We start from the raw sequence: 17,146 nt of genomic DNA on the forward strand, positions 1-17,146 counted from the left end.
ACAAATTTCATACATCTGTCATTCAGACGCTCAGTTAGAGGCCGCAACTTGGAAAACTTGTCCGTGTGGTTCACGTTAGAGTTGTCAGCAAAATGCAAATTTGAAAATATTGTTTCAAATCGGTCACGTCTCATTGCACCACTAACTAGAGAATTACGCGAATCTGGTCTTTGCTCCCAAAGCATACTTCTTCTCGGAACAGAGACGTAACCACTCAGGAAAATTATTCCCAAAAAACACCGACAGCCAGTTCACTTCAATGCCCAGAAAGAGTTCTAAATATTCTGTAGGGGTTTTTATTTTCGTGATTTGTTCTTCTGAAACTCTACCTTCTACTGGCTGGGCAGTCAGATAGGCTTTCTTTCATTTGCGCACAACTTTGTTTACGTTTTTTCTTTGAGTAATAAGAAGTTGAGGCGAAGCAGAAGCCGATGCACCGCCATTTTGAATAGTATCACCATCCGGTATCAGAAAAAGGTAAAACTTCTCGTCAGAAGAACCATGAATGTGATGATCAGAAGCGCGCAGCAATGAACCGGGAAGATAATTAATTGTTACACGCCTAATTACTTACTTGATTTAAAATTAAAGTGAATTTTTCAGTGCGCATGTATGCACGCATAATAGTAGTGGATTTGCCTAGTGTTCCAAAAATGGAACACCGTTAAATAAAAGCTTATAACTAAATCAAAATACGCTGATTCAAAAATGTCTTCAATAAGCACTGTAGGTTAACTATTACTGAACATGCAGGGAAAAATTTACAACATTTGCACGTAATGGCAAATAGTTATTAATATAACATTAGAGATGGTCACAGAAAAACTGCCTTGAAAAAAAAGACCGATATTTCTCAACACACTGGCTGCGATGGGTTGGCAAAACTGACTAAATCTTTCCGCCCAATAATGCAATATATCTTTATAAAGAGGTAGAGAAAGAAAAACCGTGGCATATTTGTATATAATGAGTCGTAGTTATAAAATTAGAAAGTCACAGCAGGTGTTCCAAAAATGGAACACTAGGCATAAATGGGTTAAGGTTGTGAGTGGCAAAATGAATGGAGCAGTGAGGTAGAGAAGTGAAGAAGAAGTGTCTGATTTTTCGCCAGCGTTAATGAACGCTTTGTTTGGCAGTCTTCCAATCACAGGCTCAGATCAATGTGTCGTCATAGCAAACCCACCAATAATTGCACTTAGAATATACGTGCGGAGATAAATGTGCGGACAGTGTCTGTACGTGGCTCGGCCTTGAAACATGATTGAAATATCTTTTTTTTCTTTTGATCTGTTAATTGTAGTTCATTTTCTATAAGTTTGAGAGATTTTTAAGGTTTTATGATGAAATTCACGGCTATTTCCTGGTTTTTTCATGGTAGACGAAATTCACGGCTTATTCACGGTTTTAAGGTTTTCACAGTTGAGTGGGAACCCTGCTGTTAGTCGTTAGAAGAGTGACAGATGGATTATAGTACCAGTCAACCTTTTGTAAATGCTCACGAGCCATTAAGCTAATTTGTGGTAAATATTAAAATAATGAATGAGTGAATCAACTTGAGAAAAAATATCAGTTCACTGCAAAAGTAAGTCATTGTAGACAGAATTTTAAAAATGTATACATATTCTTAGACACAGATCAAGTAAAGTCAAGATGTACTAATGAATATAAATTTGAAATAAATACTTTTTCTCTTAAATACTTTTCCAAAGGAAATAGAACTTAGGAAAACCCTCAAGTCTAGTGAATGAATGTGGATCATCAGGATCCCCTCTTGGATGTCCAAAAGTAAATCATTTCCTAACTTAGCATCTCTAGAAGCTTATTACCGATGGATTGCAATAACAAAAGTACTGAAGAATGCGAAAGTCTTGGACTGGAATTAACACTCTCTCACGTAAATCACATAGATGTGTAAAGTAATCAAATATTTTCCTTCACAAGTTCTTATCTCTGGCTGATAAAGAAAGTTAAGATAACTTGGTATCCTGGTCATGTCTTTTGAGCAAAGTATTGAAGAGCTTTATTTACTTCAAGCAGTTTTCCCAAGTGTTCTAATTTTTTTTTAAATTTTATATGCTACTTCAAGATTTTAAATGAAAATGAGGGTTTTGGCCACAAAGAAATAACTGAGAATTAGTAAATGACCACCATTTATTTAGCGAATCAGATGATACAGTAGACTCATTATTACGAAGTTAACGGGACCGAGAAACCGGAGGTTGTATTTACGAAGTTTGTGTGAACTTTTCTTTTAGGAATCATCAAAAGAAAAAAAACATACTTTGTCAAAATTTCTTATCTTTACAATCTTCCGCACTTATAATCTTCAGAGTCAAGTGTATAATATATGCGATTAAATTATGCACAAGTCCTTGATATAGACGGAAGATGCGTTCCGAGACCTTGCTCGTAAATCGATAACCCTATACAAGGCATCAAGGAGAGTTGTTAGCCTGCAGAATGCAACCCTGCATCACAATCGTGCATTAACTCACGATTGTGACCAACTGATTTAGCTAGAAGACTAACTGTATATCCAATTTAAGAGTGTTAATAAGTGGGTCACCATAATTCCATATGAATGACGCTTATTATAAGATGTTGCGTGCATATTGAAGTATCTCCTACTGAAGAAAGAACCAAAATTGACGCTCTTGGGCACAGTACAAGAAGAGAACTTAAACATAGATCAATGATGATGAGGTAGCATAGTGTATATCCACCTAAATGCCATTGCTTTTTTGCGGAACTTAGTAATAACGTTCATTATGTAATCGCCGGGACCGGGACTGAAGTTCGTAATTCCATAATAACGAAAATATCGTTATAACATTTCTCTTACTAAAGATTGGATAGGCCTTTTCATCGGGACCAACGAATTGCTTAGTAATAACGAGAACTTCGTAATAACGTTGTTCGTATTAACGAGAGTCTACAGTATATCAAAGGCCGCTCAAAAAATTAAAAATTCCAGACAATTGAACTGAACACAACAAAACAGAAGGGTATTATAATGCCCGCAGGTTGCTAAGTAATACCTTCAAATTTAATTATTCAACTGTCGTAAATACAGAGCCATAGCTGTGAAATGTATACTCTCAATTATATGCATTATGTTCTGTAAAAATAACAGAACAAAGCATAGATTAAGATTTAATCGGCTATAAATTTTATAAAATACGCACTTATTTTCCCATGCACACCATAATTAAAGGAGCATACAGTAACAATTGCAAAGGGAAATCTAAGCAAAGAGAATTATTATGCAGTAGCAGTTCAATCAGAAACACTTAACAACCCTACCATAAATTAGTTGGTAGGGTCATCCACTTAGTGAGTGTGTCAATAGCAGCATTGTAGAGTACATTCAAAAATCTATTTTACTTCAATGCAGAATATGAGCATGTTGCTCAAACTGCAAATTATTCTGTCGCTTTTTTCAGATTTCCCAATGAATTATTATAAATAAGACATTAAATATACAGTCATGCCCATTTGCCTAAGTTTATCTTCTTCCAAAAAAAGTAATATTTCAATCCACCCAGAAAAGCATCACAACTGTGATGTAACACCAATTAAGCCACGGAAACCAATTAGACAGTAAATGAAAGTGTGATCTACGTAAGGGTAAAATGAGTAATTTCAAATACTAAATAAAAGGAATTTGCTGAAAACACTGTTTTCATTCAGACTTTAATAGCAATAAAAACACCCATTGTTTTGACATATTATATTAATTATGACTCATAATGAGTGCCATACATCATCAACTCATTGATTGCTTTCTCATCATCTCTATAAATCAATGACAGACGAATGTTTCAATTCCAAAAAATATTGTTCTTTTGAAAACAAAGATACTGAGATTTCACATTAATGAGATATCACTTAAATAAGGAGGTTTTTGCGTCAAACGGAATTAAAATGTTCACTGAACCACTCAAAATAATCACACTTTCTCCTCTCAAATTTAATCAATTGAGGGTTAATAGTTTGTTAAATATTAACAAATAATTTGTACAGTTATGTTACATTTTGTTACAAAAACTAGTAGGAAACATCTCTCAAGCAAATAACTGAAGTAATTTTGGCATTATACACAGAATCAATACTTTCATATTCTTTAAATTTAATGACAAAAAAATAACATTAACTAGCTTAAACAATTTGAGTAAAAAAGTATCTTTTAAAAAGAGGAAACTTATTCAAATAATAAAATTTCATTTAGTGACAATTGATTCTGGCAAAATCCAGGTAAATTGACATAGTTTCAGTATGTAAAAAATAATTCCAATTTCAGAATGCTCTCTAAGAAATATGATGCTAATAAATAATTTAAATGGGTAAAATGAATTGCTGATAATGGAAGAACTACAAAAACTTAAATAATTTAGGCCATTCAAGAGATCACATAACATAGCAGTCTTTTCCTCTTAGCAGGCAAAAAAAACTGACATAGCTGACCATAAATTAAGTAGTTGGTTTCAAGTCTGATTTGAAGAGAGTATTATAATCCATGCTATTAGAAAAGAAGGTTTATAATTAATCTCTTCACAGTCATTTCTTACTAACATTTAAGAAAATTAATAGAAACAAAAAAAACTTCAATTGATGGTATAACTAAGGAAATAAAGTGCACTAAATTTTTCTTACCCAGCAGTTTCACTAAGATATCTTTTTATTCAATAATCATAAAGAAATAATAAGGGGAGTTTCAAAACCTAATTCTATGATTGACAACCACTGAGTTTCAAAAATATTCAGATAGGGATATTTATCAAGCAATGAAGAATTCTTCAGATGGTCAATATGATTGATACAGTTAAATGGACCTAAATAGTGTTAATTATACATCACCCACTTCATTGATCAGTGAGCCAAAGGATATCAAAATTGAAATTAGGACAATTAGTAAGAAATGGCTTGAGATAGCTGGTCCAGTAGTCAGTAAAATATATTAAAATCTCTTGCCTAAATACCTATTTAATCAATTTTTTTTTCAGGAAATAGGAATACAAATTATCACCTACATGAAACACTGCTCATGAACAATGAATTTATGAGGCAATAACTTTATATATTTAATACTGATAATCCTACTTGTACACAATTTAAATGCTGTGCCACAAGAACAGCCTCTTTTTTTTAAATATGAAGTCTTATCAACTTACTCAAACAGCAACATGACCACCCTACTTGCAATGGGCTAACACACACCTATTGATTACCTACGTATTCCAAGGCAATAGGGTATATGGTAAGCCTAATTGTGCAGGGAATGCAACAAAATGAACAGGCAATCACTCCTGTGCATTTCTTCTCAAGATAGTATAAACATTAAGGGAAGAAACATGGCCCACTAACTCATTCTCACACCCCTCAGCCCACACTTACTGATCGGCTGCTACGAGAGGCCTTCTTCTTCTTGCCCTTCCGCCGTCTTGACGAGGACATGCCCATGGAGGAGCTACCCTTGCGTGACCCATGCTGGGAACCACCACCACCTTCACTGTCTGAACTTCCACCAACTGAGTTGTTATTGCTAGGACTTCTAGACTTTGGCGAGTGTCCCCTGCCACCTGGCCTTCTGTGCTTCCCAGTCATACTGCTACTGTGACCTCTCCGATCGTCATCCGAAAGGGAAGGCTGTAATGAAATGGAGGGGCATGATTATGCCAGCCAATATTTCAAGCAATCTACAAATAAAATGAGTAATTCAAAAGATGTTTTTTTTTTTACTTTCCTGCGGCATAAAATTGAAAAAACTATTAATAATAGGTAAAGATTAATAAATATGATTTTATCTTTTACTTTTTCTCGACTGTGAATATGATCAAAGTAAGAATCCATTAGGTGTACAACACCATTGACAATGAGGAGGAAGGATCAAGGGGTTCAGTTCAAACTCTACAAAATTTTGGAGAGATACGGAGATATGAGCACCCACCCCAAATACATTCCCCGAGAGCTTTGATGGGACCTTACAAATCAAAGACCCAAATTCTGAATCCATATAGCTATGTACACTGGAAGCAGGGTTTGACGAGTATGGCATTTTACGAGAATCACATTTCTGCGAGTGATAGTCTTTGTACTGCCAAATGGCCTATGTTTTACATGTAAAATAAATTGGATTTAACGAGGTCATAAAGTTCCTTCCACATAGTACGCTCAGTTTTACAACAGATATTTCTTGAGGGCGATGCAATGCTGAGCAAGCATTAACTATTATGCTTTGTATTATCTGTTTATTAAACTAAAAATAGAAGATGTGAGTCAGATCTAAAGCATCTAAAGCCAGTTACGTCCTAGCATTCATGTGATTTACGGCCTTGAGTAAGCTCCATGTGCTCCCATTTTACGTTCTTCTTTTGATAGGCGCCGTTATCAGTGGGAGGGGAATGGGAGGAAGATGACAGTGGGAGAGGGAGATGTGTTAATGTTTGAATATATTTGTCATTTTATAAAATGAAACAAAGCCTTATGCTGCTCTAATAATTAAAATTCACCCCTTTCACCATGTTTTTGTTTTCTTTGGTGATTCTTACTTTCCCAGGTAATGATCGTAATTCACATCACACAGGTCCTGGAGATGGCAGAACTTTAGCATAGCACAAAAAATGTCATGGTGCCCAGGGTGCCTACACAGTTCCGCACTGCGTTGATGCCACGGCTAGCTAGCCAATCATAGCCTGCCTTGGACAATTGATATTGTCATGTCGCCGGCTCGCTGCTTCGTCGCAGAAAAATCTGGCCATGTGTCTGCGTGAAGGGGGCAGTACGCCAGTGGTTTCGAACTGGTATTTTTTTAGGGGAAACTTAGGTGTGCAAATATGCTGAATTGGCTCTAACGGGAGTGAGGAATGCTATTGATTTCAATAATTCACTATTATTTTGAAGTTTTAAGCATAGATATTTTGTATCTTTTCGAAACATAAGACAAATGTTAACCCTAGATTAGGTTACAATCACTGAGGTGCAGAGATTAGCATAACACATACCTGTCAATGGTATCACAAGCTAAATACAACGTGAGAGCTCCTTGCTGGTTACTACAGTCATTTAAATTCCAATTCATATTTTACAATTTTTCCCACCTGTGCTCAGCTGAAGCTACTTAGATAACATACCAGGGACAATTTGTTTGAACAACAGTTATCATACATAAATGTTCCTGATAACTTTTCACATAACTCATGTTCATTGATTTCATTTGACATTTTTCATATACTTCAAGATAGGAAATAAAACTTAAAGGTCTATAATGATGCATAGGCACTGGCCATCACTACATACATGATTAGCGACTTTATAGTTGCCATATTAACTTCCAAAGCTATTAATAGTTGAGAAGAATATTTTAAGAAATAAAATTCCATGAAAATGCCAAAAAAAATATGTATTGTGCGTTTGGGTCGAAATTATAAGATGATATGCTCCTGGGCTAATTTTTAGGAGCCGACACTTTTCACCTTTCATTTGTTGAGCTGTGAAGGGGCAAAATTTGTTGGCGGGGCAGGAGCTCTCATGAGTCGTGGCGTCAACGCAACGCAGAGCTGTGAGTGTACCCCCAATCGACTGAGGTATTTACAAGTGTAAATAAATACTCTACGGGAGGGAGGTTATTGAATTTGAGAAACAGAAACTGCTAGGAATAGGTGCCTTTGCTGGAAGTATCTTCGACCACCCCATCATGCCGTATTTCAGTGAACGTTTCAGCCAATTTTCCCAAGTGACGGATTTACTGGTTAACATTCGAAAACTGGACAAAACAGATATTATCGTCTTAACATAATCCCAAAATTACCCTAAACCTTCCACCACATACCAAATATATTGATTCCGACTAATTGTGCTGTTTTAACAGATTTATTCGGCGATCAAAAAATATAAGAACGGGAATAAAATCTCCGAAACTGGAGGTATATATTAATATTATATATGATTGGAAATCCCCCATTTCTTCCTTTGTATATGTTGATACTCAACCAGAATGTGCCTGATAACTACTCTTTACCTGTTTAACTTCATTAAATACCACAGAAAACAAAATAAACACTGTTAATACGAACGATTTGGGATACGACGAACTTCGGTGGGCTAATTCAACACCTTCGGATGCAACAAGTGCTCGTTTTTACGAGCGATTCCTGAGGAATTATGAGCACTCATAAAACCAGGCTTCAACTGTATTTTTTTATCACAAGGGATACATTAAACATAATCATCCACTTTCTGAATTTCAAAACTAGAGTATCCACAGAGCCCATTCAAAAACATTTTTAAGGCTAAAATATCAGTTCCTATTTAAACAAATATTAAGGGAGTAGAGACTATTACAAACACATAAAATGCACCTACCGAACGAGATTTCGATCGCTTCTTTTGCTTCTTATTCTTTTTTGACTTCTTAGATCGGGAATGGTGATGACTGCAAGCTTCTTCCAAATCGTGTTGATATTCCTGCATAAAACATTAAAAGGTAGAATAAAATCAATCTTACCGTCCTTCAAACAAAATTTTATCAGAAAAAACAGGAGATCAATCAATTCGACGAACCGATCAATCAATTGGCAGTCTAAATGATCCATCTTAATTTATTAAAACTGAAAGAGAAACAAGAGGTTCAATAAAAAGAAAGAAAAAGATTTTGCCCACGCAAAAGCAAGGATTTTGAACATGAATTAAAGCATAATGGATTAAAGAGAACTTGCATGTCTTCCTTCCACCAAAAAAATTAAATTGAAGAAGCATTTGTTTAAATACTTGGGCCATTTAATTACAAATTCCCATAACATACTTCAAGCTTAAGGTTAATATTGATGCTAGGGATGCTGTAATCAAACAATAATGAAGTTCAACCTAACTAGTGTATATACGCATGTAAGAGGCGCACCTTTTTTCCCAGAAATTGCAGCCGAAAATGGGGGTGCGTCTCTTACCACTGCTACTATGCCCATTTTGGCAATTAAAAGAGATAAATGTAGAATTCAAGGTTATATTGACAATGTTTCAAGTTTATCTAAAGAATTTTAAGCTTTTACGGTGAGTGAGAATGATCAACAAATATTCAGAGTATGCAATCTGCGTGCCACCCAAATTGTCAGACTAGGGTGGCACGGTCTCACTGCACTCTCGGTGCGATATCTCGGGAACCAATGGGCAGAAATGAAAGAAATTTGAGGTGATACTCTGCAAATGTCTAATGAGTTGTTGTAGTAGACAAAAAAGTGATAGAATAATTCGAGAGTGACATCATCTTCAGTTATGCCTGAAAAACATGCAAAAATACCAAAATTTCAAAACTTTAGGTGCCTAAGGGATGTGGCACATTTTGAAAGAAATTGCTTTTTGGGAAGTACCAAAAATATTTACATACAAGATGTATATTCTTTTGTAAATACATCATTTTCCTGTAATCAAATAAAAAAATGGAGAAAGCAACACAAATGAAGACTTAAATTGTTAATATAGAGCCATAAATAAAGGGGTGAAATAGTTACTTTTTCATTTCAAAGTTTTGTTGCTGAGTACAAATTAGATAAATGGCTCCTATTGAGTGCAAGCTACTTTGGAATTTGAAAAATTATGCTTTCTAGCATTATTCTGATACCTACGAAGGTAAATATTATAAAATGTATTTCAATTCTTATTTATAACAAACACTGGCTGAACATGGAACTGAATACATAATTACATTTAAGGCTAACTTTGATTCTTATTAACAAGTATAATTGTGTTTATCATGTAAATCTACTCCTGTGAATAATAAACCCAACTATGACATTTTACTTATGAAAACATTTAGTGATAATTTAAGGCACTACTGAATAGAAACTTTCCATGTAAGAAATAAAATATTCGACTAAGTGATAGTCCATAAAACATATAAGTACTGCCAAGAAATTAATGGGAATTTTTCAATTTCACAGGTTTGGAGAGTCTGATTGTCAAATAATGTACATGTTGGTACACATGCCCCTGAAGTGTGATAAAATTTTCAGCAGTATTCATTGTTTACTTCGTCTATGGTAGCCTCTAAGGTAAGGCATTGTTTTATCAGCCCAGTGATTTGCGCTTGTTAAAAGAAATGGATCAAAGAATGACAGCAAAGAATTATCGGCAAATAAGGTGTAACATAAGTGTGTGAAATGTTAACAAAGGCCTATGGTGAATCTGCTATGAATAAAATGAGAATTTATAAAAGGTATTTGCGTTTCCAAGATGGCTGTGAAGATGTTGAAGATGACGAATGCACCTCCACATCCAATCCAGCACATCAACATCCAATAAAGACATGGGAAAAGTGAAAAAAATGGTTACAGAGCCACTTTGATCATGATAAACGAAATGCATACTTCATCTTCATGCAGCTTCGGGCATAATGACCAATGAATGAGTCACTTTATTGGGCTCTCACAGCAATGATAGCATAGAATATGAAAGACAACATTTGTGAAAAAAATGCTTTCAGAAGACTTAAGAAATTATTTAGTTCTGAAATATGTCAACTTCTGAATTTTTGTACTTATTTCTGTCTAAACGTTGATTTGGAATAATGGGGGGCATCAAGCAAGAAACCCACAGCATCACCTTGAGGGCTTTAACATTCCTCACCTTGAACAAGCGTACACGCTCTGATTCCAAAGTAATACATTCAAATGCCGGCTCATTTTCCAGTTTCATCCTCACCAATTCCCATGGAGTTTGATAGTCAACATCATGATTTTTGAGCAATGACTTGAACCCAGATTCCATCTTTCTTTGTCTTCTTGCCTCTTCTTTCAACCTCTCCTTCTCTCGAGCCTCAGCCTGAAAGAACAGTTAAAACAGTTAGCCAATGTGTTATTCCTATAGAAGATCAGAAAACAGCAAAAAACCTGGGAGATAAAATTAACTATGATAATCAATATGTGGATGATATTTTAAGAGAATTATAATATCAATTAAATTTTTTTAATTACACTTGGAATGTTATTTTGGATGGTTATCAAAATGATAAATTCCAATTTTACTCATTTCTCAAAGCTTACTTAATATTATTCTTTGAAAGTGAGGTGTAGGAGGCAATGTACTAAAAAAATCATCATTTCATCATTAACGACGAGTCAGATAAAGATATAGGAGAAGATAATTAATCCAGAATTCTCAACTAGAATATCTAACAGAGGTATTTTTAGAATTTTGCCAAGATGTTCCCTGTAGGGCAAAATGAGACCTGGCAAAATGACAGCAAAATGGGACGTTAAAAAACCTCCTGAAAGCAAATTTTGGCTTCCAAGTTCATCAAAAAAAAAGGGGTTATAACTTCTAGAACACAACATGTCAATGGTGATTCAACACAATGGAAACAGCACTATGCATTCCCTTATTACACAGGTTAACCCACGTCTGCAAGACTAATAGAACTGGAGGGAAGTTGCTTAAACGGCAGATGGATCAAAAACTTGTTTCACGGTGGTTTCCAAACATGATAGAATTTAAATTACCGTATAAGCGCGTGTAAGAGGCGCACCTTTTTTCCCAGAAATTGCAGCCGAAAATGAGGGTGCGCCTCTTACACAAACTTCTTATCTTCCCCCCTCCCCTTGACCGGTCGCAAGTCTAAGGCGAATTGAGTGGCCTTGGTTTTCAGTGTGAGTCAGTCATCTGTAATCCTAGGTCAAAAACAAGCGGCAGGCAGGGGAGTTTCTCCCTTAGTGACGTATTTTTAAATTTTTAAAATGCTACTGTTCGCTTTTCTTGTAAGTATCGCGCCGTCACGTCGGTACCCCAGAGGTGAACATGGAAAAGATCGCGCGGGGGTTTTTCGCTCCGGAGGGCGCGCTTAATTTACTGCCATGAGTGGGCATCCCGCGGCATTTATACTGCATATAGTAATCGGTTATCAAACGTAGAGAAACGCGTATTTTTGAATGACATACCTGGTCAATAGTCAATATCTGTCTTGCCGAGTAATTTCCATTACGCTGAGGACCTGATTTTCCAAAAATCATCTTCAGACGCTAATATGAGGATTATTGCAACTGAAAATTATATTGGTGCCAAAACCTGCACTTTAAAAAATTCGAACGAGTTTATTCATTGTTGGACTAAATTGTGGATGGAAGAAATCAGAAACGCTTACAAGTGAAGAGCGTGGAAGGAGAGGTCCAGGGGAAGAAGCGCGATCCCTCCGTCTTCGAAGCAAGCAACAAAATACGGAGGGTAAGGAGCGCGCTCCCTCCCTTCCGTATTTCAAGTTACGAGGCTATGAGCGAAGGAGCACGGGAAGAACACGTCTGAACTTGCATGTGATGTCGTTGCCTTCAAAGCGAAGGGGCGAAGGCGAAGCAATGTGATATACGCAGTTTGCGTTGGCTAAAGTTTCCAGTCCGTCTTGTCTTGTTTGAATGCGCTTATGCTACACTTGTTTCTTCCGAAATTGTCCTGTTTCGACTATTTTGAATATTAGTAGCCTTATTGTAACTAAAAATCTTTGTGTCAAACAAATTAGAGCTTAAAAAACTTAAATTCTGTCAGATATGCGTCGCGTTATTAGATCTCTTTCTTTTTTTGAACCTCGTGCGTGTCATACAATTATTGAAAGCTATCGAGATATCTTCGGGCTCAGTAGATGACTCACCTAGCATTTGGCCTCCATAAACTGGGGGATCGATCAAGGTCAGTTAGTGAGACAGGGTTGGGATGAAACACGTTTCGATTGTTCCCCTGTAACTTGATGTTTTCCTATTTTCCTGTGGGGTCTCGGAAAGGAAAAAAATGGCAGAGGCATTGGCTGATGGAGGGCCGAGTGTGGTTCCGTTAAATCTACGACGTGGTTATTATCCTACGGTGCTGAGATTGCCCCGATTGTTGTCCAAGCTCTTGGGAAGGTTCATGCTATGTGCCTGTCGTGTTTTGCCTTAAAATTTTCCACGGCTGCAATTCTATTGCAATACTCCTGCGAGAGCATTTAAACAAAATTCTTCGTGAATAGGACAAGCATCGTAGAGCAACGGCTATGCGAAGAGAGGATCGGAACTCTTTCTACTCCCTCTTATGCCGCTATTATCAAAATTTCCTCTTTCAATTAATATTGAAAGAGGAAAGTTCGATAACTGTCGAAATTCCAGGCGTACGTCTGCAACACCGCGCGATAGTATTAAAAAAATGCCGCAAATTTTTTTCTTCATAGCTCTGATGCTCAAAACAGGAGTGCGCCTCTTACACGTGTGCGCCTCTTACACACGCTTATACGGTACTATAAGTTTAACTCTGAAAACTGACAAGCTTTTATCTTCAACAGAACTAGGGTGAATGTGAAAAATTGTTAGTGCCAATGCCTCAGACATCTGTTAACATGATTCCTTCATGAACAATGTTTCATTGGAAATATTTTGCTTATGATGATATTAAATACAGCAATTCAATTTCCATCTGAGTCGGCATACAATGACCCATGTGTAAAAATGGAGAAAATGTGGGAAAACACCTAAAAATTTTCTCTGATTTTAAAGTCTGAGAGACTACTTCTCATGGTATTTTTCATTTGTCAATGGCAGGCAATGAATACAGTGAGTCAGCAAAGAGAAAAATTACTAACCTTTTCCAAGAGAGCATTATACGTTAATTTCACATTGCCAGCATCTAAGGTGGCAGAACGTCTGTCTTCACAAACAACAGTTGCAAATTCTTCAAACGTGGTATTGACCTAAAAAAACCATCAGAAAACGTTTAAATTTGAACCAAACACGTCATCAAGTTAATACAGAACTAAAGTAAAATCTATGAGTACCTGAACATCAAAGCCTTTTTCCTTCAAAATCTCCTTAATTATCTTTTTCTCATCATGGAAACGGGACTTAAGATCTTCCACATAGAACTTGAACAAATCTAATGGAGTTGAACCTAAGTAGAAAATTAAAGCAATTTCAATTAGTTGGTTTAATATTTTTCAAGCCTTTGTAATTTTATAAATGGCACAGAAATTATCCATAATATTCTCAGAAATAATTACCTGGCTGACCAAGCATAGCGGAGAACCTCAAATCTGCACTGATAATTGGATACAACTCAACCCATAAGGACATTGACGTCAACTTGCCTTGCTCATGCAGCTCATCAAGAAGAATCTAAAGAAGAAGATATGCAGCACTTGTAGTACTTTCTGGTAACAACCCCCCTAGTAATACGTTTCAAATAATTCCCATAAATTGAAAGAATAGAGCCTCAACAAACTCACACACAAGAGCAATAATCCAAATATTTTAATAAGTTTATACAAAAAATCTAACAGGAGAGAGATTATCCGCGCATTTTTATGACATATGTACAATTACCTATTTTAAAAATTGTTATTAAACTTCATTAGGCTTTGATTAATATGGAAAAAAAGAACACTGACATTTACATGTTAGTAAAAACCTGAATTAAACTTAGACATTTAAAAAAATCTGGTTCCACTTAGTATGCTTACTATTGCATACTATCAAATTATATCTTCAATGAAAATTAGAGATATGGTATACTTGAGTTGCGGGGCATGATTTACTACGCATTGCACATTCAATCCAAAACTTCGAAAATGGCTTCAAGGAAATCACTATGACTTGCTGCCCAACTCCACTGTTACAGAGTAGAATTTATATCAGCTGATTTTCATTATCCAAGAGCCAATGACAAGCATCATATCAAAAATTTCTCAAGAAATAACTTTAGAAAGTTTTTATCAAATAAATGCACACTTTAAGGAATTGGCCACAACCCATGAAGGCAATATACTGGTGTTGTGACGGTGCATTTTTCTAATATCAGCATGTTCCAAGAGAATATTTGCAGACACAAACTTAGTCATGATATAAGATGCAGAGTACACGATTTTTAATATTTTACCAAAGCCATCAATGAAGTAAAAAAACAATCATAAAAAATAATTTAAACAAATTACTTCAAAAATTAATTTGTAAAATTGTATTTAAAAGATAACCAGACATAAAATATTACTCTGTTCCCATGTTTCACAATAGGTTTCCAAAATAGGCCTTTCCCACTTAAAATGCCTACGACCTTGATATCATTTGCGATAAAATCTCACAGATGAAAAAAAGATATCACATTAATGGCACAACATAAATGGTTCAATTATAAAATAATTACCACAAAGCTATCCCGATTTTTCCTCTGCTGTCTTTTCACTCTTCTTTTCTCCCTCTCTTTCAACTCTTCTTCTTCCTTCTCCAGCTCCCGGATATGATCTTCAAAAACCACAAGGGCATCTTCCTTGTCCATAGCTAAAAAGAAAGACGTCGTTAGGTTGGAAGGAAATTCATACTTTGATACAAGATGCAGGGAACAAAATCTCAACCAAAATAACAATATACATTTACTTTAACAAATCATTGCATAGAGAATGAACATGTCAGAGTGAGTATGACCTCTAAGATCTCTTGAGGAAAATTCTAACCATGTTTATCAACCATTGTCGGTGTCGGTAGTAAGTCGGTGTGAGCGATTCAGGAGATTTGTTCTAAAAAATCTGTAATGGGTCATTCCACGCCAAATCACCCAGAAAATTTTCAAAATGACACCCAACCTAATTCTGTGATAAATCTGAAAATATGATGTAATGTTTTTGAGCTCTAAAAATCGGTTAATTATCAACTGTTGACATCATTTTTACTGACAGAGCAATGCAAGGGGAATAAAAGACTTTACAGTGCAAACTGAATAAAACGAGACCCCACGGTGCTCAAAATAAACAATCGCTATAGCGAATTGTCGCTTTACCCGAGGTAGAGCAAATAATAGCCAATATACCTTTTGTGTACACTTAAAAAAGGGACAGGATTGATGCAGCTACAGAGAAATTTCTCCAATAAACGTAAGCATAAATCCAGACTAAAGGGGATGTTTTTTGCATCATTAAATTTCCTTACCTCAATAACAACTATTCAAACAACTTATAAGCACCGTACTGAATAAAAATCATGCGAAGCATTGCTTTTTCAATCATTATGCCAATGCACAACCGACGAAGCCATTTTTCTATGTACAGTACACTCCTGATTATCCGGGCTAATGATGGGGAGAGACGGCATGAATAATTGGAAAACACCGATAACCCAAACTTTCACTTAAATGTCTTGCAATGCTCATAATTTACCTAAAAAAAACTATTATTATCAGGGAAGAAAGAGGTGCATCAGATTTCAAGGCATTTAAAGACTGTTTCATATAGCTTCTTGGTGAGAATGCATTGGGGGACTTCAAATTACAGAAAGTTATGATTTATCATTCACAAACTCCAAGAGCAAAGAAAGGTAATTCAAAGCAGCATTTGCCTGTCATTTGGATAAGTAACTAAAGGGCCTGGGTGACACAAGAATTGATTTTAGACTGGCCTGTGAACCTTTTTTTGTGGTGCAAGCCACTAACGTTGGACGCCATGTACAGAATTTTGCTCCTGCTCTAAGAATTATTTTTACAACACACAAAAATATCTGGTTTTCCAAGGTTTTTGCATAGTACTCACAATCATAAGAATTTCTTACAATACACAAAAAATGACAATCAAATATCATAATTATACTTTTTGGTAACATGCTAATGACACTCACCTAAAAGACTAGTATCCTCAGCAAATGTTGGATTGTCAAGCAACATCTGCTGAGCTTCTTGCCAAGTGGTCCGATGACAAACATTGGCCATTGAGTCCAAAATTTCTGCCAGTCGCTTTGTGTTCCTTCGCTTAGTGGCTTTGGCTTCCTCCTTTTCCCGCTTAGCGAGATTAAACACCACATCCTCATAAATGTCTCTACGATCACTTTCCTCAAGAACATTTCTCCAAACCTTGAAATTCAAAACATTGTCACCACATTTTAGAAAATAATAAGTTAAACAGCTTCACATTTCTCATTTTTCAAAATTTTCATTTCAAGACTGCTTCACACGGTGAATGATCATTCAAAAGATTTTTCGAATGATCATCTGAATGAAATTCATTTGCTGGTACCGCTATAAATAGTGAATGATTTCGGCGAATATTCTGCGCAGAAATGATACGCACTGGTGCGAATATCGATAATGTATTTCGATTCTAATGATATTTCCGACCGTTTCTGACCACATGATTTGTTTTGGGAGTCGCAGACAACGGAATGCTTTG

The 17,146-nt window shown here is 35.8% G+C and overlaps 1 protein-coding gene across 1 annotated transcript in view; it reads right to left on the reverse strand.

Annotated features, from left to right (window-relative positions):
• The window catches only part of LOC124157379 (pre-mRNA-processing factor 40 homolog B), a 39,383-nt gene that overhangs the window by 10,435 nt on the left and 11,802 nt on the right, over positions 1-17,146 (reverse strand). Inside the window, exons 9-16 of the mRNA XM_046532052.1 lie at positions 16,599-16,830; positions 15,139-15,272; positions 14,000-14,114; positions 13,778-13,890; positions 13,586-13,693; positions 10,618-10,812; positions 8,362-8,463; positions 5,395-5,646 (exon numbers count right to left, since the gene is read on the reverse strand). Of these exons, the coding sequence (XP_046388008.1) occupies positions 5,395-5,646; positions 8,362-8,463; positions 10,618-10,812; positions 13,586-13,693; positions 13,778-13,890; positions 14,000-14,114; positions 15,139-15,272; positions 16,599-16,830 (1,251 nt within the window). The remainder of the gene's footprint in view (positions 1-5,394; positions 5,647-8,361; positions 8,464-10,617; positions 10,813-13,585; positions 13,694-13,777; positions 13,891-13,999; positions 14,115-15,138; positions 15,273-16,598; positions 16,831-17,146) is intronic.

Source organism: Ischnura elegans, chromosome 4 (genome assembly GCF_921293095.1).
Source record: "Ischnura elegans chromosome 4, ioIscEleg1.1, whole genome shotgun sequence".
Lineage (NCBI taxonomy): Eukaryota > Metazoa > Arthropoda > Insecta > Odonata > Coenagrionidae > Ischnura > Ischnura elegans.